The 23,836-nt window shown below is 39.0% G+C and overlaps 1 protein-coding gene across 6 annotated transcripts in view; it reads right to left on the reverse strand.

Annotated features, from left to right (window-relative positions):
- Nucleotides 1–8,849: 8,849 nt before the first annotated feature.
- The window catches only part of NR3C1 (nuclear receptor subfamily 3 group C member 1), a 125,943-nt gene continuing 110,956 nt past the window's right edge, over nt 8,850–23,836 (reverse strand). For all 6 annotated transcript variants that reach the window (XM_039236177.1, XM_039236180.1, XM_039236178.1 and 3 more), the window contains exons 7-9: nt 22,760–22,890; nt 13,610–13,767; nt 8,850–13,067 (exon numbers count right to left, since the gene is read on the reverse strand). In XM_039236177.1, the coding sequence (XP_039092108.1) occupies nt 12,915–13,067; nt 13,610–13,767; nt 22,760–22,890 (442 nt within the window). In that variant the 3' untranslated portion in view covers nt 8,850–12,914. The remainder of the gene's footprint in view (nt 13,068–13,609; nt 13,768–22,759; nt 22,891–23,836) is intronic.

The raw sequence follows: 23,836 nt of genomic DNA on the forward strand, positions 1-23,836 counted from the left end.
GTTCTCCCAACACCATCTGTTAAAAAGGCTGTCTTTTTTCCATTGGATATTCTTTCCTGCTTTGTCAAAGATCAGTTGGCTGTATACTTTTGGGTCCACTTCTGAGTTCTCAATTCTGTTCCATTGGTCTATGTGTCTGTTCTTGTGCCAATACCATACTGTCTTGATGATGACAGCTTTGTAGCGGAGGCTAAAGTCTGGGATGGTGATCCCTCCCGTTTTGGTTTTATTTTTCAGTATTCCTTTGGCTATTCAGGGTCTTTTGTGGTTCCATACAAATTTTTGGATAGTTTGTTCTAGTTTTGAGAAGTATGCTGGTGCAATTTTGATTGGAATTGCATTGAATGTGTAGAGTGCTTTGGGTAGTAATGACATCTTAACTATATTTATTCTTCCTATCCATGAGCATGGAATGTTTTTCCATTTCCTTGTGTCTTCTTCCATTTCCTTCATAAGTTTTCTATAGTTTTAAGCATACAGATCTCTTGTATCCTTGGTTAGGTTTATTCCAAGGTAGTTTATGGTTTTTTGTGCAATTGTGAATGGGATCCGTTTCTTGATTTCTCTTTCTGTTGCTTCATTGTTGGTGTATAAAAATGCGACCGATTTCTGTACGTTGATTTTGTACCCTGCAACTTGGCTGAATTCTTGGATCAGTTCCAGTAGGCTTCTGGTGGAGTCTGTAGGGTTTTCAGTGTAGAGTATCATGTCGTCTGTGAAGAGTGAACGTTTGACTTCCTCTTTGCGAATTCTGATGCCTTTGATTTCCTTTTGTTGTCTGATGGCTGATGCTAGGACTTCCAGCACTATCACCACTGACATTTTGAATTGAATCTGTAGATTGCCTTGGGTGGTATGGACTTTTTAATAATAATCTTCCAACCCATGTGTAGGGACTATCTTTCCATTTGTTTGTGTCATCTTCAATTTCTTGCATCAGTGTTTGTAGTTTTCACGTACAGGTCTTTCACCAACTTGGTTAAGGTTATTCCTAGGTTTGGGTTTTTGTTTTGTTGTGTTTTGTTCAATTGTAAATGGAATTGTTTTCTTTATTTCTGCTACTTTGTAATTAGTACATGGGAATGCAGCACATTTATGTGTGTTAATTCTGTGTCTGCAGCTTCACTAAATTCATTGATTACTTTTTTTAAAAAAATATTTTATTTATTTCTAGGAGAGAGAGAGAGAGACAGCGTGAGCAGGGGAGGGTCAGAGAGAGAGGGAGTCACAGACTCTGAAACAGGCTCCAGGCTCTGAGCTGGCAGTCAGCACAGAGCCGGACACGGGGCTCGAACTCACGAACCGCGAGATCATGACCTAAGCGAAAGTCGGATGCTTAACCGACTAAGCCACCCAGGCGCCCCCATTGATTACTTTTAATAATACTTTGGTTGCATCGTTAGGATTTGTTAGGTATAATAGCATATTATCTGCAAATAGTGATGGTTGTTCTTCCTTACTGATGTGGATGCCTGTATTTCTGTTCTTGTCTGATTGCTGTGGCTGGGGCTTTCAGTACTATGTCAATTAAAAACAGTAGGACTAGACATCCTTGTCTTCTTCCTGATTTTAAACAGAGATCTCTCAGTTTTTCACCATTCTGTATGATGCTAGCTGTGGGTTTGTCGTCTATGGCCTTTATTATGTTGAGGTACACTCTGTCTAACCTCACTTTGTTGAGAGGTTTTTTTTTTTATCATGATGGATGTTGAATTTTGTCATATGCTTTTTCTGCATCTACTGAAAGCATTATGTGATATTTATCCCTCATTTTGTTAATGTGGTATATCTCATTGAATGATTATTAGCTCACTTGGAAGAGAATAGTAGTAACTCTGTAAGTGTTAGAACTCCCCTGTGGAAGCAGCTAGTCTCGGGCTTTGTTTTCTGGGAGTTTTTGGAGTATTGATTCAATGTTGTTTTAGTAATAAGTCTGTCCACAGTTCCTATTCCTCCTTACTCCCCTTTGAAAGATTGTGTATTTCTAGGAATTTATTGTTTCTAGGTTGTCCACTTTGTTGGAATATAATTTTGCATAGTCATCTCTTGTAATCCTTTGTATTTCTATGGTTGTTAATTCTCCTCTTTTATTCCTGATTTTATGTTGGCTGCCCTTTTTTTTAACGAACCTAGCTAATGGTTTATAAATTTTGTTTATCTTTTCAGAGAGCCAGTTCTCTTTGTTTTAATCTTTTTATTTAACTTTTTGTAGCCTCTATTTCACTTATTTCCGCTCTGGTCTTTATTCTTTTCTGCCTTCTAACTTTGGGCTTTGTTGTTATTTTTTTAGTTCTTTTAGGTGTAAGATTCTGTTGTTTGAGCTTTTGGATGGTTTCTTGATGGAGGCCCGTTTGCTGTAAATTTCCCTCTTAGCTGCATCCCAAATATTTTGGGCCATCGTAATTTTATTTTGATTTGTTTCCATGTATTTTTTTTTAATTTCCTCTTTGATTTCTTCACTGACCCATTGGTTGCTTAGTAGAATGGTGTTTTCCTTCAGTGTGTTCATGATTTTTATTTTTTCTTGTAATTTCCAGTTTCATACCATTGTGGTGGGAAAAGATACTTGATATAATTTCATTCTTCTTAAATTTATTGGGATTTATTTTGTGGCCCAACATGTCACCTGTCCTGGAGAATGTCTCATGTGTACTTTTAAAAAATGCGTATTTTGTAGTTTTTGTATAGAATGTTCTGTTCATATCTGTTAAGTCTTTTTGGTATAATAAGCCATTTAAGGCCATGTTTCCTTACAGACTTTGTGTCTGGATGATCTATTCATTGATGTACATTTTTTAAAAAGGAGAACAATTACTTTCCTTAAGTTGAAGCAATGGTCTTCTGTATGGTTATCCACTGTGTGGACTATGTGCCTGGTGACTTGGGCTGTGCTGGGTGGCTGGAGCTTGGTGGCATGAGCTGGGGTTTCCAGGGTACTCTGGGAGGGGGATGCGCTTTTGGGGTGGCTGGAGCTGAAGGGGTTGCGGGCTGATATGATTCTAGGGTTCTCCATGCCGGCCAGCTGACACTGAAGTGGGTGCAAGCAGGGATCCTGCAATTCTTTACACAGGCGGCACCTTAGTGACTGGAGCCTGGACAGGTTCAGGCTGGGGTGCTGTGTGCAAGGGAGGCTCTGTGCAGGGGTGCTTGTGGTGAGTCATCCCGAGCTGAGGAAGGCGTGGGCTGGGAGGTTCTGGGCACTCTGTGCTGGAGGTGCCTAGTAAGTTATCTGGAGGTGAAGTGGTGTGAACCTGGAATGATCCAGTGGGTGCTCTGTGCCTTATCAGCTTGTTGACATGGCTGAAACTCTTATCCACAAAGTAATTTTTCTTTATTATCCCTTTTCCTCAGCCCCATAGAAACCATCGATATGCTTTCTGTATTTAGAGATTTTTCTGTAATAAGTATTTCATATAAATGGAATCATACAGTTGGTGACATTTTGTGACTCCTTTTCTTTCCACTTAGCATAATGTTTTGGAGGTCCATCCATATTGCATAAATTAGTACTTGGTTCCTTTTTGTGGCTGAATAATTCTTCATTGCTTATATGTTCTACAGTTTACTTACCCTTTCGTCCACTGATAGACATACAAGTTGTTTCCACCTTTCAGCTGTTGTGGATAGTTCTGCTCTTATGAAATGTGTGTATTCCTTGAGGAACTGTTTTCAGTTCTTCTGTGTAGATACCTAGGAAAGGTCCTAAAATAATTCTGTATTGAACTTTTTTGAAGTCTAGTTGCTTTTTTGTATATTCCACAAATTTTTTGTGCATAGATGTTTATGAATAAAGATAGCTTGCTTTTCTTTTTTCTTTCCTCTCCTCTCCTTTCTTTTTCTTCTCTCCTCCCTCCTTTCTTTCTTTCTTTCTTTCTTTTCCTTCCTTCCTTCCTTCCTTCCTTCCTTCCTTCCTTCCTTCCTTCCTTCCTTCCTTCCTTTCTTCCTTTCTATTTCTAATTTAAATGCTTTTTATTTCTCTCTCGTCTAATTGCATTGGGTAGAGTCTCCATTGCAGTGTTAAATGGAAATGGTAAAGGTGAACGTTCTTGTTTAGTTACTGAAATTAGAAGGGAAATATTCAGTCATTTCCCATTAAGTATGGTGCTAACAGAAAGTGTTTTATAGATGCTCTTTATTATTTTGAGGAAGTTCCCTTTTATTCCTACTTTGCTGAGAGTTTGTTAGGCACCCCAAGAGTTTGTTATTTTTTTTTTATTTTTAAATGTTTTCTTTATTTCCGAGAGAGAGAAAGACAGCATGAGCAGGGGAGGGTCAGAGAGAGAGGGAGAAACAGAATCCACAACAGGCTTCAGGCTCTGAGCTGTCAGCACGGAGCCCGACGCTAGGCTTGAACCCACGAACTGTGAGATCATGACCTGAGCCGAAGTCGGACGCTTAACCAACTGAGCCACCCAGGCGCCCTGAGTTTCTTACTCTTTAATTAGGAGCGTATGTTGGGTTTTATGCTTTGGCTGCATCTGTCTGGATAATCGTTTGGATTTTTAGTTTTCTACTATCATCAGTTACACTGGTTGATCTTGAAATGTGAATTCAACTTGGTCATGGTGTGTCATCCTTTTACTATATTGTTAGATTTTATTTGGTAAAGTTTTGTTTAGAAATTTGAATCCATGCTCATGAGGGATAGTCTGGAGTCTTCTTGTATGTGGGGTGAAAGAGTAACAGGCCGGTTGCCTTTTTTTGGTCAGCCTCCCTAGTGACCAGGAAACATTCTGGATCGAAGACCTCCATTTCACCCTTCTCCTTTATACCCTCCTCCCCCTTATACCTTTCGCCCTTCTCCTCTGATCTTGACTGCATTGGCAGAGCTCTCCTGCTGTGAGAGGCTAGTTGGAAATGGAAGACCCTTTCTGAAAGAACGGTCACTTCTGGGTGACATCTGCCAAGGGCTAATAGGTGGGAACGTGTGGCATAATGAAAATGTAGGCCGGTTTCCTAAGTCTCCCCTAACCCTGTGTGTGACCTTTCTTTATGAGGATAAGTGAGGTTGTGTGTATTTCTGATGTTCATGTCATTCATCATTCACTTTGACTTTTTATGTACATTTTTTGAGGAGAGCATTAAAAATGTCTCTTCTTAGATTTCCTTGAGGATTTAAAATCGAACTAACATGTTGAGTGCTTGTTGTACTGTGGGAGCTGAGTTAAGCAGATTAAATGTTGTTTCTTTGGGCCCCTGGGTGGCTCAGTCAGTTACGTGTCTGACTCCTGATCTTAGCTCAGGTCATGATCTCACAGTTCATGGGTTCAAGCCCCGCAATGGGCTCTGTGCTGATACTGTTGAGCCTGTTTGGGATTCTCCTCTCCCTCTCTCTCTGCGACACCCCCCTTTGCTAATGCTTTCTCACTCAAATAAACATTAAAACAAATAAATTAATATTATATCTCATTTACTTCTGTCATTCCTTTAAGATGTTATTCCATTTTTCACATGGACCTAGAGTGGCTCTAAAACTTTCCCAAGGTCTCAGATTTAGTAAATGACAGAAGCAAGACTTGATCCCACATTTGTCTTGTGAAAAAGTTGTAGCTATTGAGGTCTTAGTTATTAACATATAGTATTTGTGCCACACTCTCTTTTGTATTTAAAGTGAGCATATGTGTGCTTTGAGTTTTATTTTTAGTGCTATGTTTGCCATGTCTTTGTACATGGTAGCAATCTTTTTACACACAGTGGTTATCTCAGGGTAAGTACAACATATAATAAATTCTAGGGGGAAATCTATTACTATTATGTGAGTAAGCCCTTTTTTGTGCTGTTAACTTCAATGGGTCCTATAACACCCAGCACAATGAAAACCTCTTCCGTAGTCTTTTTGGAAAAAAACCACAGCATTTGTCTTTATGTATCCAAAGGACTTTGTATTGGCTACTGATGGCAGCTGATGCATTTGCTTGTCTGCATCTTGTATATTTGAATATATTTACTTTAACATATGTAGAGAGATAATTTATAAATCACAAAGTTTGCTCACTTTGTGTATAATTTATAATTTTTATTAAATTTGCTGAGTTGTACAGCTATCATTATAATACACTGTTAGAAAATTTCCATCTCCCCATCAAGGTCCCCCGTGCCTATTGTCACTTAAGCCGTGTTGCCATCCCCAACCATAGGCAGTCACTGATGTGCTTCTTGATCTGTGGGTGTGCCTTTTCTGGATATCTCATAAATAACATGTGGTCTCTTGTGTCTGCCTTTTACTTAGCATGATGGTTTTGAGGTTCACCCATGTTACAGCACGCATGATGTCACTTTTTACTGCTGTCTAGTATCCTATTGTATGGATGTGCCACAGTTTGGTTAGGCATGCGTCAGTTGATGGACAGTGGGGTCTTTGAGTTCTTGGTTATTATGAATAATGCTGCTATGAACATTTGCATGAAAGCCACTGTGTGTCCCTTTTGAGTAGACACGTAGGAATGGACTTCATGAGGCATGTGGCTTTCACCTTTGGCTCCCTGATGGCAGAAACCTTCTCTTGAAGTTTTAGTATTGCCTTTGGGGTCTGTTTTCACGTTGGCTCATCTAGCACACCTGCCACATAGCAGGGAAAGAAACTCATCAGAAGATAGTTAGGACAGTCGTATCTTGTATGAACCTTACTATGGTTTTTCCACACATTATCCCCATTTCTCCATTTTGGAGAGTTTTGTTCTTATCTATGTTCTTCGCAATCCTAGTTAATGATCCTAGTGGTTTTTGCTGGCCTGGATTCTGATTTCTAGCATAGCTGCACGTGTGAGACAGTACTTTATAAGACATTGATGCACTGGGGCACCTGGGTGGCTCAGTCGGTTAAGCCTCCCACCTCAGCTCAGGTCACGATCTCATGGTTTGTGAGTTCCAGTCCCACATCGGGCTGTGTGTTGACAGGACAGATCCCGCTTTGGATCTTCTGTCTCCCATTTTCTGTGCCCCTCCCAAGCATATGCGTGTGTGTGCACACGCACTCTCTCAAAAATATTTAAAAGATTGAAAAAAAAAGTGACACGTTAACAATCATAGGAAAGCTTACGGCTAATTTACACTGTGGACACATTACTACTCTATGGATCTGCATCAGTTTTCACTTGTAAACGACTTTCTTCTTTAGTTTGAATGGAGTCTCTATGTTCCACATCCCTTGAAGAAATGTTTGTTGCTTTTCCTGTGGCTGTTGATGAGACAGGTTCTTTGTTGTATATTTGACAAACTAAGGGATATTTTGTCATCTCTGGGCAGCCAGTGTTTTTTATCAACATCCCCGGAGGGGGGGGGGGATAGGACACATGTTTTTAAGAAAAGGAAATATCATTGTTAAATGTCTAAGTCAAAATTGATATGGTAGCAAGAGGGATTAGATAAAAATGAGATCATGTCACAGGCCTGACACATAATGCTCGGTATGGGTTCTTTTAATCTAGTTAGGAGCTTCATGTTAGTTCTTTCTCCGTAGCACTTAAGAGCATGAAGTCTAGAGCCAGATGCCCACTGTTTGTTTGTTTTTAAGGTTCTATTTAACCACTTCAAAGTTTCGTGACTTTAGGCAAGTTACTCAGCTCTGTAAGCCAGAATTCCCTTCTCTAAATGCAATGGGTTAATAGTAGTACTTGGTTATATCTGAAAGCAATATTCCATAGCACGGCTTTCTAAGTTTGCGAGGCTTAAATGAGATAATATATTGAAACATGCCTGGATTTTGGTTAAGTGCTCAGTAAATGTGAAGCATTAATTTAAAAACAGAAAACCACCACCAGCTCCCTGGAGGCTTGTGGACAAAAGGCACGCTCTCTGACATCTGATAAACGGTGTTGCAGAGACTTTCCATTCACATATCAGTAACATGGGCGTTAGTAGCTATGAACCAGTTGCTTAAACTCTGAGCCTGTTTGCTGTTCTATAAATGGAATTATCATCTTCTTCTGCCTTTGTTGCATTTCATGCATTCACTGGGTAAGGATTACCTGGTATAATGTCAGCGAAGGCGTTCTGCAAGCTTAATAGTGAAAGTGGACGGAAAAGCAGTCATGTGTTTGCGTGCTAGTGCTGTCCCTGGCGCCTCTGCATTTGCAGAGCCCGGGGCGGGTGGGGGGAGATCTGCTAGACACACTTCCCCAATCGTGTGCTTCCAGTGACTGAGGTGAGAGTATTTTTCTTCCTCCTATTCTGTCTGCAATAGCTATCACCTAGTAAGGTAGGTGGCGAAGCTTGGCATACTTAGGATGGCTGAGGCAAACTTGGTTTTTAGTAATGACAACAAATAATAGACTATTTTTTCTTAGTGCAGGAGGTCAGTGGTGGAGAAAAGGATTTCTAGGAAAACTGATGACATTATCCGGTTGACAGATATGACCTGAACACAAGATATTTTGGGAAAATACTGACTAGGTCGTTTGGGAGAGCTGGTTTACCGCTTAGCCCCTTCCGTGTGTATTGTCAGTGCTGTGCCCATTGCTGTGATAGTTACCAAGTGTTTATGCCCTTTTCTGGGAGAAAGAATTGACTTTAAAAGAAGGCAAGAATTTTGTCCAGATAACCTTTGTTTACATAAAACATCGCTTGTCGTGATGAAGACTGTTCTCGTGAACACAGCCTCAGGAGTGGGTCCTTCCTTGCCCTCGAGCCCTTTGCAGTAATTGGCGTAGGACCATCAGAGGCATGAGCGAGATAGTTTTTGGGTCTCGGGCGCCAGGGTAAACCTCCTGCTGGATTTTTGCCACGGTGCATGAGAACGTGGCCGTACGGACTGGAAAACGCCCACCGCAGCGTCCAAGGCTTCCCAAGGAGAACAAAAAGGTAGGAAGAGTGGAAGTGCATGAGTTCCACAAACGCATGCTGGAGTCACATAATGAAAAAGCAGATTCTTTTATTATGATGTTTCTCCGTATTTGGCATTGCTGTAAATGGCTAACTAACATTTACTGCCAATTCCATACAAACGTGTGGTTTGGTAATACCAGAACAGCAAATTTAAATGAAAAATAAAAGTTAAACATTTCCACACAAGAATTTACAGTCTGACATTTCACTGTGTAGGTAAAAAGACATTTTTTTCTTTTACTACAGATTATTCTTCAGCATGAATAAAAAACTACAACTTTTATTTTTAAACAGGAGTCACTGGTTTTAATTTTTACACATTTTTAAAATTACTGTGATAAAAAATAATGAAAAAGCTTCTTAATAATGCCATACACAGTATCATATAGATTTGTCCCCATTATATAGCATTTGTTTAATATACAAAATAGAATATTGACACACTTGAATCTATATGTAGTTAAGCAAGTTATTTGAGGAGGGTATTTTCATACAGCCTTTCATCAGAAAATAGAATCCTTCTTTTAGGCATTTTCTAGAGAGAAGCTAATCCTTTCCTGAACACCTGGTCACTAATCCCTGGGGGACCAGGCTAACTGATCATAGACTGGAAAACGATGAAACTTGCATTCAAAGTGGTTAAAGCATCTTCCTTACACTCCTATTCTCCCATTCAACTCTCAAACCAGGCACATGAAAACACATTCATTTCCCGCTACAGCCTTGAGGGCGACGGGCTAAGACTGCAATCTCACTGAGGGCTGCCATGGTTCTTGAATTTTGACAGGTCCGAGTATAGTAATATTGTTCATTCCACAGTGATGTGGTTTTAGGGTATTCGACACAAAACGAAGATAAGGCTCATCAATAATAGGTTGTATAGAGAAGTGAAACTGAAATTGTCCCTCCCCTCCCACCCCCCAGTTCTGAAATGAGGTCGGCTTTCCTTTGCACATCCCGAGTTCCCCTGATGCTAAGTATCGAGCTCTTCACAGACCCCGGTCACGTCGGTCTTCCCGCTGGTGTGTCAATTTCTCTCTCTCTCCAGGAGAAGGTAGAGAGATGTTCTTTTAGGTTCCTTTCTCCTGGTTTTAGACAATGGGTTATCTATACCCCACAGGCACTTGGAGAGTCTCCCGTGGCAAGGCCTTAAAACACCGAGAAGGTTTTATTTTTCTACCACTAATGAAAAATACTTTTCAGGGTCTGCTGTTGCCAAGTCTCACTGAAGTTAGTACAGACTTAGTCTGGGATGGCAAGATACCACATACACAGAAAATGAAGTTGCTTCCAAATAGCACCGTATCTTTCTCCCTTAAATCGTTAATTGTAACCAAAGGTAACTAAAATAACTTTCTTCTTTCCCATTTACTCTAAAAGGGCACAGCTGCTTTTTCCATTTAAGGTACAGCCTCCTACTTTCACGAATGTCAGTTGATTTACTTTTAACAAAGTGCACATACCTTTTTTCCCACTGAGTACTAGTTTTTTTGAGAACCGAGGTTGAGACTGAAGTAAGATCAATGTGTGATGTGCTTTCTGGTTTTAACCATATCATATTCTATAAAGGAACAATAATTTATCTTTCAGAAGCTCTTTTTGAAACTTAACACTGTCACTGATAATAATAATATTCAAGCGGTATTTCTTAGGCACCAAAAATTTCACATCCATCTGGGTTACAAACCATCTTAAAATACTCTGAGATCAATTTAAACCATTACAAAAGGAACATTCCCTTTTAGAGAGCATTCAAAAAGCAAATGATTACATTTGTTTATTAAATAATTTCTCCAAATACTGAAAAATAACAAATAACATTCAAAAAGCATTCAAAGGAAACATAGACATATACTCATTCTGTTTGGAAATGAACTCTGGTAGGATAGAAAGGAATTAGTGTATTATTTGGCAACCTAGGAGATTCTGCACTATTTACATATTGCTGGTACCTCTATGCGTATTATTGCCAAACTTCTGAGGCCTCTGTGCTGATGCCACCGCTGGAGAGGGCTGCCTGAGAGAGGAACCGTGCGATCACATGGTGCCCGGAAGCTCTCGGGCACCACTCTTCTGTCCCCTTCTGCACACCTGCCCGCCAGGGGAGACTCGGCCAACGGAACCCCACGCTGGCTGCCAGGCTCCCTGCTGGAACGAGAAGGGGGGCGGTTGGGGGAGGCAGAGGATCTGAATGGGACGGAGCCTCGGCCACCCCCTCCCCCCTGCACACAGGGCGGGTCTCCATCTCCCTCCTCCCCTAGAGCAAACCGGTTTGGTTTCCGAGACCACTGCTGCCTGTATGAATGGTCGCACACACTAGAAATCATATGGGTTATCCGTCGACATTTCTTTGACCCCTACAAAAAATATATAGCATGTCGTGATAAAACAATCTCATCTAAAAATCGTTCTTATTTTACACTATACAAGCTATTTTACAGTCATTTTAATAAATTGCATGTAAAGCTGCAGTAGCCCTTCCCTTCCCAGATTAGTGAATACCAATATGATATATATCTGAAACTATAACTAAATATAAAAATATATTAGAAGTTTCATATGTTTAATATTAGATTTTCAGTTTTCTATTACACAAATAGTTTGGCCACTTTGAATAGAAATCAGATTTCTTGTGGCTTAGTAAATATAAGTTTTGAGTTTACAGAAAGTTGGTAAGGTGCACACAGAAAGGGCTACTACAGCTTCTATTTTGTTTAAAATGATCATTCTCAACAGCGAGGAGGAGAAATTCACAAGACTTGTATTAAACTCTATGGCACACGGAGGGATGTGAGGCATGTGGAGTTTCACAAACATGGAAGTCTGACAGACAGTTCTAAATCACAAAAATCAGTAGCTGAACTTTCCTGCACCACCAGGAAAGGTAGACCAATTGGTGACGGATGGGAATGTGAAAATGGGTATCTGGCTACTTTTTCCATATTGGAGATTTATTTTGGGGGCGAAGTTTAGTGAGAGGCAATACTTGGTCTGATTATAACCTCTCAGTTGCGTCTCAGCTGGTTACTTGGAATCATCGCTTTTAAGAAGTCAGTTATACAAACCACAACAAAAGGTCCTGAAAGGCGGCTTACCGACTTTCTTGCCATCTCCCCGCTGCAGAGAGAGAGCTTTAAGTACAAACAGGGCCTCTTGGTAGTTTTCATGTTGTTTTTTGTAATTAATTAGTCTTTTGCAACTATCATGCACGGCTTCCGGAGCAGGTCACTGGACTAGGTGCTCTACGCCAGTTAGGACCGTTAATTGGCACAACCCATATATAATTCTCCACTGAAGCAGATATATACAAAATGTGAGCTTTTTTTCTTTTTACGAGAATACTGGAGATATGAGTCCATTTTTGTGGTCGTCTGATAGCTAAGTGCCATCAGGTTAGAAGCACCAACCCATTTTCACACAGAAGATTAATGTTTAGAGTTCATTTTGGAAAGCTATGAACTAGCTGCCCATCTTAAACCGCTGTACAATAACTCGAATACAAAAATTATGTAAGAAAAAATGAGCAAGCGTAGTTCACTGGATATAAAGGAAATTGTTAAAACCAGACAGTAAGAGCTATAAAAGGCACAGCTTCCCTTTTCTGATATACACTTGTAAACTTTTTTTTCAGGTTTCCATGCATAAATCAAAAAAAAAAAAATGCTATCCTAACTATACAGGGGAAAATATACCGACAGAAAGTCTAGGAAATTTTGTCCAGCCAACTGTGAAAAGTATGAGCAGAAAGTTTGTCACGCAGACTCCGGGCACTGGCGGTTTAGGCGCCGTCCTCCTCTGGCAGGTGGGGGCTCCCCCCCCACGACCGCTAATTTCCAGGACCCACCAACCGTCCCTCTCTCCTTGGCCCACCACTCGAAAGTGATGGCCAAGGGCCTCTGTTGCCAAGTCTTGGCCCCTCTATAAACCACATGTAGTGCGTATTTAAAACAAAACAGAACAAAACCAAAGACCAGACGAAAACGAAAGAGAAAAAAATAAAACAGCAAAACTGCTACAGGACGAATTGATAGTTTGTACACCAAAAGCTATAAATTCAACTTTCTTTAAGGCATCCTTTCTTAGTAAGGCAGTCACTTTTGATGAAACAGAAGTTTTTTGATATTTCCGCTTGAGTATTTTGGTATCTGATTGGTGATGATTTCAGCTAACATCTCTGGGAATTCAATACTCATAGTCTTATTCAAAAATGTTTGGAAGCAAAAGTTAAGGAGATTTTCAACCACCTGCAAGAGAAAACAGATGAACAGTTAAACACCACTAGCAATGCTTGTTGGCCTCTAATTTTCAAATATGTATCTGACCTAGAATATATGTATCTTTGCAGGAATCCGCCAGATAAAGAAGTTCAGTTGAATAACGTGAGCATTCAGGCTACCAAAGACGTTTTGGAGTCTTTAAAATTGTATCTAGAATTACATGACCTTAAGTGCATCACCGTGACCCACACAGCACGGGGATGTGTGAAGGACGCATGCTGGTTCGATTGATTAGTCATAGAGAAGCAGAGAATTTGACTTAAAACAAGAGTACTATTCTGTACTGGCATCATGCCATTCTATGCACGTGACCAGGTAAAATATTTCAGAATTGGCCTGAGGACAGATGTGTGCCAGAGCGAAGCTGTCACAATGTGAACGCAAACCATCACCCAAATCCACCAACAGAAAGAGCAAAAACAAAAACAAACAACTGGCGTATAAGTATATACACTGCTCAGATGTCCCAGAAAATGTTGCGGATACCTGGATTTAAGTTTGACACTTACATCATGCATGGAGTCCAAGAGTTTTGTCAGTTGGTAAAACCGCTGCCAGTTCTGACTGGAGTTTCCTTCCCTCTTGACGATGGCTTTTCCTAGCTCTTTGATGTAAGTCATTCTAATTTCATCAAATAGCTCTTGGCTCTTCAGACCTTCCTTAGGAACTGAAAGGTTAAGATATCATCACCTAAAGAATTTTCTTATTGAAACTCTGCACATGTGCCAGTAGGGAGTTTATTATTAAGAGCATGCTTCACGACATACAGTGTATGTATACTCTGAATGTATTCCATGAAAATACAAGTATTTCACAGGATCACGAGAGTGCAGCCAAGGGAGATTAGGGGATAATAGAAAACTGGAGGATTTAACTTGGAGTTAGAAGCCTTCCTGGGGAGCACGCATCTGCCTTTCCTTACGTACTTAAAAATACGTCATGGATGCTATAAAGTCAATTGTTATTCATTACCCTTCAAAACGTTACTAGTAGGAAGGACTGGGAACAGAGGGTTAATCGTGCTTTCCATTAATCTTGCAGAGAATGACTTTTGTACACTGCTCACTTTCTCAAAGTGTGCACCTAGGGACTTTGGTTCTGCGTTAATCGTTAGGGAAAAGAGGATTTGGTCAATATTCAAGCAAACCTACAGGTTAATACAAAGTTAGGGAGATTTCTGGATTTCAGGATGTTTCAGAGCTAAAATTAGGCACTTTCTAGGGAGGGCAGTGTGCTATTTCCCGAACTGAACTGTTGCTGACATCTCAGAAAATGCTGGAATTCAGGAAAAGCAGTGGCTTTAGGAGCAAAAGGTCTTAATTGGTACTTGCCCTGCAGACTTGAGTATAACCCGCCTGAGCTGTGTTTCTTCCTCTTTCTCACTGAATTGTTTACAATTTTTAAAAATTTAGATCTAATTGACATACTAGTTTCAGGTTGTACGACATAATGATTAAATATTTGTAGATAGTGCAAAATGATCACAGTAAACCTAGAGTTAATCACCATACATTATAAAATTTTTCTTGTGATGAAAACTTTTAAAATTTACTCTTTCAGATATATAATAAGGTATTCATAACTATAATCACCATGCTGCACATGACATCCACACAACTTGTTTTATACCTGGCAGTTTGTTCTTTTGAACCTCGTTTGCCCATTTCTCCCACTCCCCACCCTCCAGTCCCCCTACCTGAGGAGATCACTATTCTGTTCTCTGTGTACATGAGCTCATCTTTGTTAGTTTCTACATTCCACATATAAGTGAGATTAGACACTTATTTGTACTGGTCTTTCTCGGTCTGACTAAATGCCCTCTAGGTCCATCCAGGTTGTTGCAAGTGGCAAGATTTCACTGTTTTTTATGGTGGAATAATATTCCATCGAATACATACACGCCACGATTTCTTTATTCATTCATCCAGTGATGGACACTTAATTTGCTTCCACATCTTGGCAATTATAAATAATTATGCAATGACTATGGGGCTATTTATTTGTTTTATGTTAGTGTTTTCATTTTCTGTGGACAAAAACCAGTAAATGGAATTGCAGCATCATGTGCTAGTTCTATTTTTAATTTTCTGAGGTATCTCCTTACTGTTCTCTGCAGTGGCTGCAGCAGCGTGCACCTCTTCCAGCAGTGCAGAGGGTTCCCTGTTCTCCGTATCCTTGCCAAAAATTGTTTTTTTAATTAAATGTTTTTTAATGTTTGTTTATTTCTGAAGGAGAGAGCGTGAGTGGGGGAGGGGCAGAGAGAGAGGGAGACACAGAATCCGAAGCAGGCTACAGACTCTGAGCTGTCAGCACAGAGCCGGGCGCAGGGCTTGAGCTCACAAACCATGAGATCATGACCTGAGCCGAAGTTGGACACTTCACTGACTGAGCCTCCCAAGTGCCCCTTACTTTTTGTCTTTTTGAGAAGAGGCATTCTAACAAAGATGAGGTGATCCCTCATGTGGTTTTGATGTGCATTTCCCTGCTGATTAGTGATGACAAGCACCTTTTCATGTGCCTGTTGGCCAGATAATTTGCAAGTATTTCTCCCATTCTGTAGGTTGTTTTCTCATTTGATTGTTTTCTTTGCTGTGCATAAGCCTTATAGTTAGATATACTGCTGTTTTAATTTTTACTTTCCTTGCTCTAGCTTTTTGTGCCAGATGAAGAAATTCCCTGCCAAGACTTATGTCAGGGCGCGTACTGCTTATGTTTTCTTCTAGGAGTTTTGTTGTTTCAGGTCTTAAGTTCAAGTCGTTGATTTATTTTGGGGTTAATTTCTTTGTATGGTGTAAGATAATCGTCCAGATTTTGCAGATGTCTGTCCATTTTTCTCAGTGTTGTTTATTGAAGAGAGTGTTCTTCCTCCATTATATATTCTTGGCTCCTCTGTTGTAAATTAATGCTCTCTTGTCTCTCATCCATCTATGTGTCTCTTTTCTTGCCAATCCCATGTTGTCTTCATGACTATAGCTTTGTAATATAGTTTTAGGCCAGGGAGTGTGATGCCTCAAGCTTTGTTTTCCATTCTCTAGATTTCTTTGGCTATTCTGGATTCCATACATAATTCTGTACAGTTCCAGGGTCTTTTATGGTTGCATACAGAATTTAGGATAATTTGTTATGTGAAAACGCCACTGAAATTTTAACAGGGATTACAATGAATCTGTAGCTTGTTTCTGCTAATATGTAAATTCTAACAATATTCTTTCAATCCCTGAGTGTGGAATATCTTTTCTTTATTTATGTCCTCTTTAATTTCTTTCACTAGTGTCTTACAGTTTTCAGTGTACAGGTGTTTTCCCTCCTTGGGTACACTTATTCCTAGATTTATTATTTTTGATGCAAATGTAAATGGAATTACTTTCTTAATTTCTTTCTGCTAGTTTGTTACTTGTGTACAGAACTGCAAGAGAGTTTGCATCATGATTTTGTATCGTGCAACTTTATTAATTCTAAGAGCCTTTTTGTGGAGTCTTTAAGATTTTCTGTATATAATATGTCATCTGCAGTGAGAGTTTTTAGTCCTTTTAGTTTTGGATGCCTTTTATTTCTTATCTAATTGCTCTGGCTAGAACCTCAGTACTGTGTTGAATGAAAGTGATGACAGTAGATATCTTTGTGTTACTCCTGATCATAAAGGACAAGTGTTTAGCGTTTTACTTCTGACTATGATGTTACCTGTGGATATGTCATACACAGCCTTTATTTTGAGACATGTTCCCTCTATACTAGTTTTGTTGAAATTTTTTTTCATAAATAGACGTTGAGTTTTGTCAGTGCTTTTTCTGCATCTGTTGACATTATTATATGATTTTTACCTTTCATTTTGTTAATGTGCTATATCACTCTTCCTGGATTTTGATTAGGGTTAGATTCCAAAGAACACAGATAAAAACGTTCTGATTCTATAAAGCAATTCTTGATACTACTAAGATAAAAGTACTGTGAAAACAAAGACTACGTAATCAGGAGTGGGAAGAGCCTACCATGTTACAAGTTAGTTTCAAACACTGATATATTTACATATAACTTAATTATTGCTAATTTTTTAATATTAAAATTTAATATTTTCATTGATTTCTTATCTTTAATTTTTTCCTGCATGTTACCCAGATTCTAAAAATAATTATGGGTGAGACTCTATCCATTGCTTATGTTTAAAAGAATTTCATCCATCCCAAATCACCCCTAATTATTTTTGTAACTCCATGGATTTTTGCGTTATGTGGTTGAGCCATATATTTAGAATTACGTTCCTGGTAAGTGGAATGTTTTATTTAATGAGTATCTTGACATAAAGAATTTTTTTTCCTTTTCCTGCTTGAAAGTCAGGGCTGATAATAATGTAGCTGCTACTGCTTCCTTTTAGTTTAAGCAGCAGTCAGCAAACCATGACCAGCAGCCTGCATCTGTAAATAAAGTTTTATTGGAACACAGCCCTGCCTTCTCTTCTTATATTGTTGATGACCGCGCTCATGCTGCAGAGAGCAGGGCTGAGGAGCTATCATAGGGTGTGTGTACAAAACTGAAAACATTCACCATCTGACAGTCTCCTGCACAAGTTTGCCATCACCAGCTTACTCTGTGCGTAGGAGAGATGGCCTTGTACTTCAGCCATGCAGTATCTTTATTTAGATCTGCTCATGTAAACAGCATAATGTTGGATTGTTTTTTTTAAATCCAGCCTTGCACTTTTTTGTGTTTCTTTTCACCTTGGAGCCTTGAAGCTTTTATCCCCATTTTATGTAACAAAATTGTTGATACATTTATTGGTACCAGTTGTTACTTCCCCCTTAATCATACTTCAGTTTATGCTCCCCACCCTTCTCTATTTTTTTAAATTTTTAAAAAATTTTTAATTGCTTTTCCTTCCCCTGTCTGCCTTAACTGCTGCCACCTTGCGAACTCAGGGCTCTGGTACTTGATGCAGTTTTTCGGTCTTTAGCCATTGTTACTGAAATGTAAACACTTGTTCTTATCAAACTCCCCTTCTTGCTTATATGTAATTATTGTGTCCTTTGGTTCTGTTTTTTAAACCCTCCAGATTGCTACTACTTTATACAATAAATGTTAGCTTAAATTTTTAGTGCCTAAGAAATACTGCTTGATTATTATTATCATTGACAGTGTTAAGTTTAAAAAAGAGCTTCTGAAAGGTAATTTATAGAATAGTATATGGTTAAAACCAGAAAGCATATCACACATTAATCTTAATTCAGTACCCAAATTTAAATGTATCTACATATTTGCAACTTTCTTTGTTCTTTTTGTTTCTTAGAGATGAGATTACCTTCCTTTAGCCTAAGTATATCCTTTAATATTACTTTATTCAGGATCTATGATGGCAAACTTTCCTTTAACTTTCATTAAAAATTAGATTATTGGTATATTTAGAGTATTGAAATTTAATTTGGATTTATAGCTATCCTGTTTGTAACGGTTTTCTACTCAGTGCACTGTTCTTTCTTTCATAATCTTCCCTTCTTTTTCTCCTCTCTCTCATTTTCACTGAGCATTTCATATGATTCTATACTCTCTCTTCTCAGTATATCAATTAATACTTATTTTTAAAAGTTGTTTTCAGGGGTGCCTGAGTGGCTCAGTTGGTGAAGCGTCTGACTCTTGATTTTGGCTCAGGTCATGGTTTGTAAGTTTGAGCTGACAGCCTGCTTGGGATTCTCTCTATCCTCTCTCTACCCTTCCCTGGCTCGTGCTCTCTGTCTCAAAATAATTATTGAAAAAAAAAGTTTTCAGTTGTTGCCCTAGCCTTGCCCATATACATATTTGACCAATCTACATCTCCTGTAAACCACACTATTGTACTCGATAGGGAGGGCAGGGACCTGCCAATGGTATTCCCAGCTTCCCCTCCCATTGGTTTGAAGCCTGCTGTCATTCATTTCACTCATCCTATACCCATCCAGCATGCAGCTGCTGTGATTACTCTCCACAGCTGTGTGTTACATCAGTGCAGAAGAAAAATGAAATTTTATCTTCATCTCTTCCTTCTCTGATTCCCTTCTTTCCTTCATGTAGATCCATGCTTCCGGACTGCATCATTTTCATTTCCTCTGAAGAACTGCCGTAAACATTTTTTGCAAGGTAGGTGTTCTAGTGACTAATTCTCAGTTTTTGTTTGAGGCTCTGTATTTCACCCTCACTTCTGAAGGATAATTTTACTGGATACATAATTCTAGATTGATTTTTTTTAGCACTAAATATTTCATTCAACTCCCTTCCTGCTTGCATGGTTGTTGAGGAGACTTCTGAGGTCACTCTTATCCTTGTTCCTCGGTGAGTTAAGCTGCTACCCCCGCCCCCCTCTGGCTTCTTTCAAGATTTCTTCTTTGACTTTGGTTTTCTGCATTTTGAGTAAAATAAGCCTAGATGTAGATGTTTTGGAAGTTACCTTTCTTGGAGTGTTTTGAACTTCTTGGGTCGATGTTTTGGTGTTATTAATTTTGGAAATTTCTTAGCCATTATTCACATATTTTTTCCATTCCTTTCTTTTACTTCAGATGTCCCCATTACTTGTATGTTACACAAGTTGTAATGGTCCCCCACAGTTCTTGAATACTCTGTTACATGTTTTTTTGACTCTTCTGTTTGCATTTGAGTTTGGGACTTTGCCACTTCTGGTTTACTGATGAGCTAAGCACTCCATCTCTAATCTCTATAATATAATACCATTTTTTCTTTCATAGAGTTTCCACTTCCCTGCTTACATTACCCAGGTGTTCTCATGTTATTTACTTTTTCCATTAGAGCCCTTAACATATATTAAATTCTCTGATAAATACAACACCTGTGTCATGGCTGAGCTGGGTCCCATGCTTATCTCTTTAGACTATTTTTTCTTGCCTTTTAGCTTGCATACCATATTTTTTCCCCTGAAAGCTGGATAGTGATAATATCATAACGGAGGTAATTATGCTTTCAGCATGAGGTCTGATGTGCATCTGGCCAGGAGCTAGGCTGTGTTTCATGCTGGCCATAGGTGTTTAATGGAAACTAAAACCTGTTCCCTTGTTTTTCTTCTCCTGTCTTTGGTTTCCCTAAGAATGCCTCCTCACATGGTTGTGTTCTTTAGTTCTGGCAGGTGTAGTCTAGGGGAGCCTTACTGATGTGGTGGTAAGGTGTTGGGGGCAGCGTGTCTGATCCTTTTTGATTAAGTCTGTTTCATCATAACCTTCAGAACTGTTTCTGAACCACCAGTTCCCCCTCATATTCCTGTCTCCCTTGCAAGAGATGGGCTACAGTGACCTATCTGCCCTTTCCCTCAGGTCAGATAAAGTTGTTTTACAGAGGTTTCCCTCAGAGGACAAAAACCGAGGCGATCTTTTGCTGATCTTCACTGTGAAAGCCTGGTGGGCCTTCTGCAGGTAAACCCCATTAGTTTTTAATTCTCAAATTCTTCCTGTCTCCATCAGTTCATCAAAATTATCCTAAGTATTCCTAGCAGGTACTGGCTCTAGAAGCTTCTGTTCCCAATAAGCTGATCATGGCTGTGCTTCTCTGTATTTGTGTCTCGAGATTTTGACATGCTCATTTGCCACGTGACCTCAATTATCGAATGGCTCCAAAAAGAGTTACTGATTTTTAGTTCAGCTTCTCACTGTTGAAAATGAGAATGGCAGTGTCCAAATTGTTGACTTGTCAGACATGAATGGAAGCCCACCTTCAGTTTTCACTACTTTCTCCTTACGGAAAAAATTCTTCTATTGTCTTCATTGCTGCTACTTAGTTATTAAGTTGCTTCTTCTTTGAAGATCTTTTTTTTTTTTTTTCCCAGTGAGTTGGATTTTATTTGTATATTATGTGGAATTCACTGAGCTGTCTGGATAGGGTAGGAAAGTTTTCAGCCATTCTTTGTTTTGTATAATTCCTTTCCCTATCCTCACCCCCTTTCATTTTGGATCTCTGGTGATTATGTTTGACCAGAGCTTTTTCACCCGGTATACTGAAAACATAAGGTTACTCACGGGTCGGGATACACCTTTCATTTACCCTCAGTCTGGTTTACTGCAGAAATGCTCTTTTTTTATGTTCCTTAGGAGATGGTTTCAGCCCTCCTCCGTCAGTCATTCCTTGTTACTTTTTCATGTACATGATATAAACATGTACATATCTATGCATTTAAAAACCCCATATTCTGGCTTATTCTCTCTCCAAATGGGTCTAATTTGCTTTTAAAGGCATCCTTTAAGATTTATTACTCATATTTCTAATCCTTGTTTTTACACTTATTAAATATACCCTCTTTGGGTTCCTGCCTGCACTTAGTTTTTCCTGCTTTTAGTCTAGCATTTTGGGTGGGAAGTTAGCGTACCTCTTCTAGTATTCTGTTATGCTAGAAGTCTGACTTTACTTCTATTATGTATTTTATTCCATCTGATTCTATTCCTTTAAAAAAAAAAAAAAAGAACCAGTGTAAGGCGCCTGGGTGGCTCAGTTGGTTGAGTGTCATGTTCATGGGGTCAGGCTCTGGGCTGATAGTTAGGATTCTCTCTCAAAATAAACAAACATTTCTTAAAAATTAAAAAAAAAAGAACCAGTTTACTTTTTCATATCCTTTGCAATGAAGAATCTGGTATGTATACAAGTTAAATCACCAGTGTTTACAAATAGGATTGGTTAGTATTTGGCGCCGATCTGTACCTGGATATTGTGGTCAGAACTTTAACTGTTTATTCGAATAACTTAAAGCTTAATTCCTTAACACATGTGCTGCATTAGGTAACCTCAAAAAGCCTCTTGGAAATGAGTAGTGGAAAATTCTCATCTTGACTAGAATGTTAATGGATTTAAATATAAAAGAACTTTGTGTAGAACAAGGTAGTACGAAAGCATTAATAACAGATACAGTCACATGCAGCATCCATCACTTAAAGTTACGTGACAGCTTTGAAAGCAGAGTTACTCATGGAAAGAAGACTTCTTGAAACACTGCAACTTTATTTGTATATGAAAGACGTGTTCAGTCATCAACTTAGTATTTTATAAACACTAAGCTGATATGTAATTTTTATTGGTATTGTACAGTTTTAGGCTATTCCAACTGTTCACTTAACCAGATAGTTGTATTTTTCAAAAGCTCTCTAGGTTTACTAAGTAGTGCCTTCGCAGTCTCACTCCAGTTAATACAGCAGTAACTTTAAACTTTGAAGACTGTTTGATAATAACTCTTGCTGCTGTTTCCCAGATAGGTCACCTCTGTCCAACAGTCTGGCCACACCGGCACATCAAGCTATCCTCTAACGGTAAGGGCGATATACTTTTCTCCCATCATATCTTAGCCACGGTAACAATCCTTGGGTCACTAGTTTTTGACCAAGTTATAATGGAGCACAGATACTAAAATCATTCTAGCTGGCTTTGTTTCTTCAGACTTCCTCCAGGGAAGGAGGTCTGTACACGTTCAGGAGCCACAGAGGCTCCTGAGTAACTCATATACTTCTCTGTTTCCCCATGGTACCCAGCCATCTTACTAATCTTAGCATCACTGAATGTGCTAAAATCTCAAGTATGCAACTAGGAGGAAAAACAGCAGACTCAGTGCTAAGTTTACAAATAAGCCTTTGTTTCTATACTTCTATATTTCATATTTTTGACACACTTAGAAGTGAATTTTAGAAGCAAGTAGGTGTTCTACCAACCTGAAGAGAGAAGCAGTAAGGTTTTCATACAGAGATACTCTTCATAAGATACCTGAAGCCTGTGTAACTCAGAGGAAACATACATCATATGTTTACATTGCTCATACATGCAGGGTAGAGTCATTCTCTGCCTGTGAAAGACAAATATCAGTGTTTGAGTTAGAAAGAAATAGTGCTTGCTTCCCCCCGCAAAGGTATACTTTTTTGTTTTGCTAAACTACAACTTAAAAAGGAAAAGCTAACTATTTCTATTAATGCTAATTCTCTAGAATTGAGAGAATCTAAAGACACTACACTAGAGAAATTATTCTTCCACCTTGCATGCCACCTCCCAAGTGTTTAGAATTGATTCATGCAGAATTCATGGCAGCATTTGCATTCAGGCCAGTTAGACAAGACAGTTCTAGGTCTTACTCATTCAAACGCAAAAAGTATTTTTTTTCCCCACAGCACTGAAAACAGTTATCTGTGATTCTGTTTATAGTTTTCCAGAGGGTCAGAACTAGACGAGAGCTCAACTCTGGGATCTCTGAGGCTTTTTAACTTTTTTTTTTAAATACATCTTAATTATTTTGAGAGAGATGATCATCAAGAGTCGGACGCTTAACTGACTGAGCCATCCAGGTGCCCCTGAAGGTTCTTACTTTTTTTTAATGATACTAAGAGCCTGAAACTATGCCTGGTTCATGGGTTTTGTTTTGTTTTTACAATACCTCAAGATTTTTGTTTCTGATAAAAAGTGATCTCGGACTTAGATTCAATAAAGGTTACTATTTTTCTCTACTGAAGATGTAGTTTCTTTCTTTATTGGATAAAATATTTCTGACATGAACTGTATACTATGACAGTGACAACAGAGGAGCCCACAGGACTCCTCAAATTTAAAATCTGCTCTTCCCAATCTCCTAATAGGAATTAAACACAAAAAATCATTCCAGGAGGCTATTAAAAACTAGTTTTTACGACAGCATGACCTAACAACAACTGAGAGAGACTATCTGACAGCTGCAAAGGCAGATTTGGGGTAGGAGAGAGAATACCTTCAAATTGTGCCTGTCAGACTCCGAACAGGCCAGA

This window comes from Hyaena hyaena, unplaced genomic scaffold (assembly GCF_003009895.1).
Source record: "Hyaena hyaena isolate Hyena2069 unplaced genomic scaffold, ASM300989v1 scaffold_107, whole genome shotgun sequence".
In the NCBI taxonomy this organism is placed as follows: domain Eukaryota; kingdom Metazoa; phylum Chordata; class Mammalia; order Carnivora; family Hyaenidae; genus Hyaena; species Hyaena hyaena.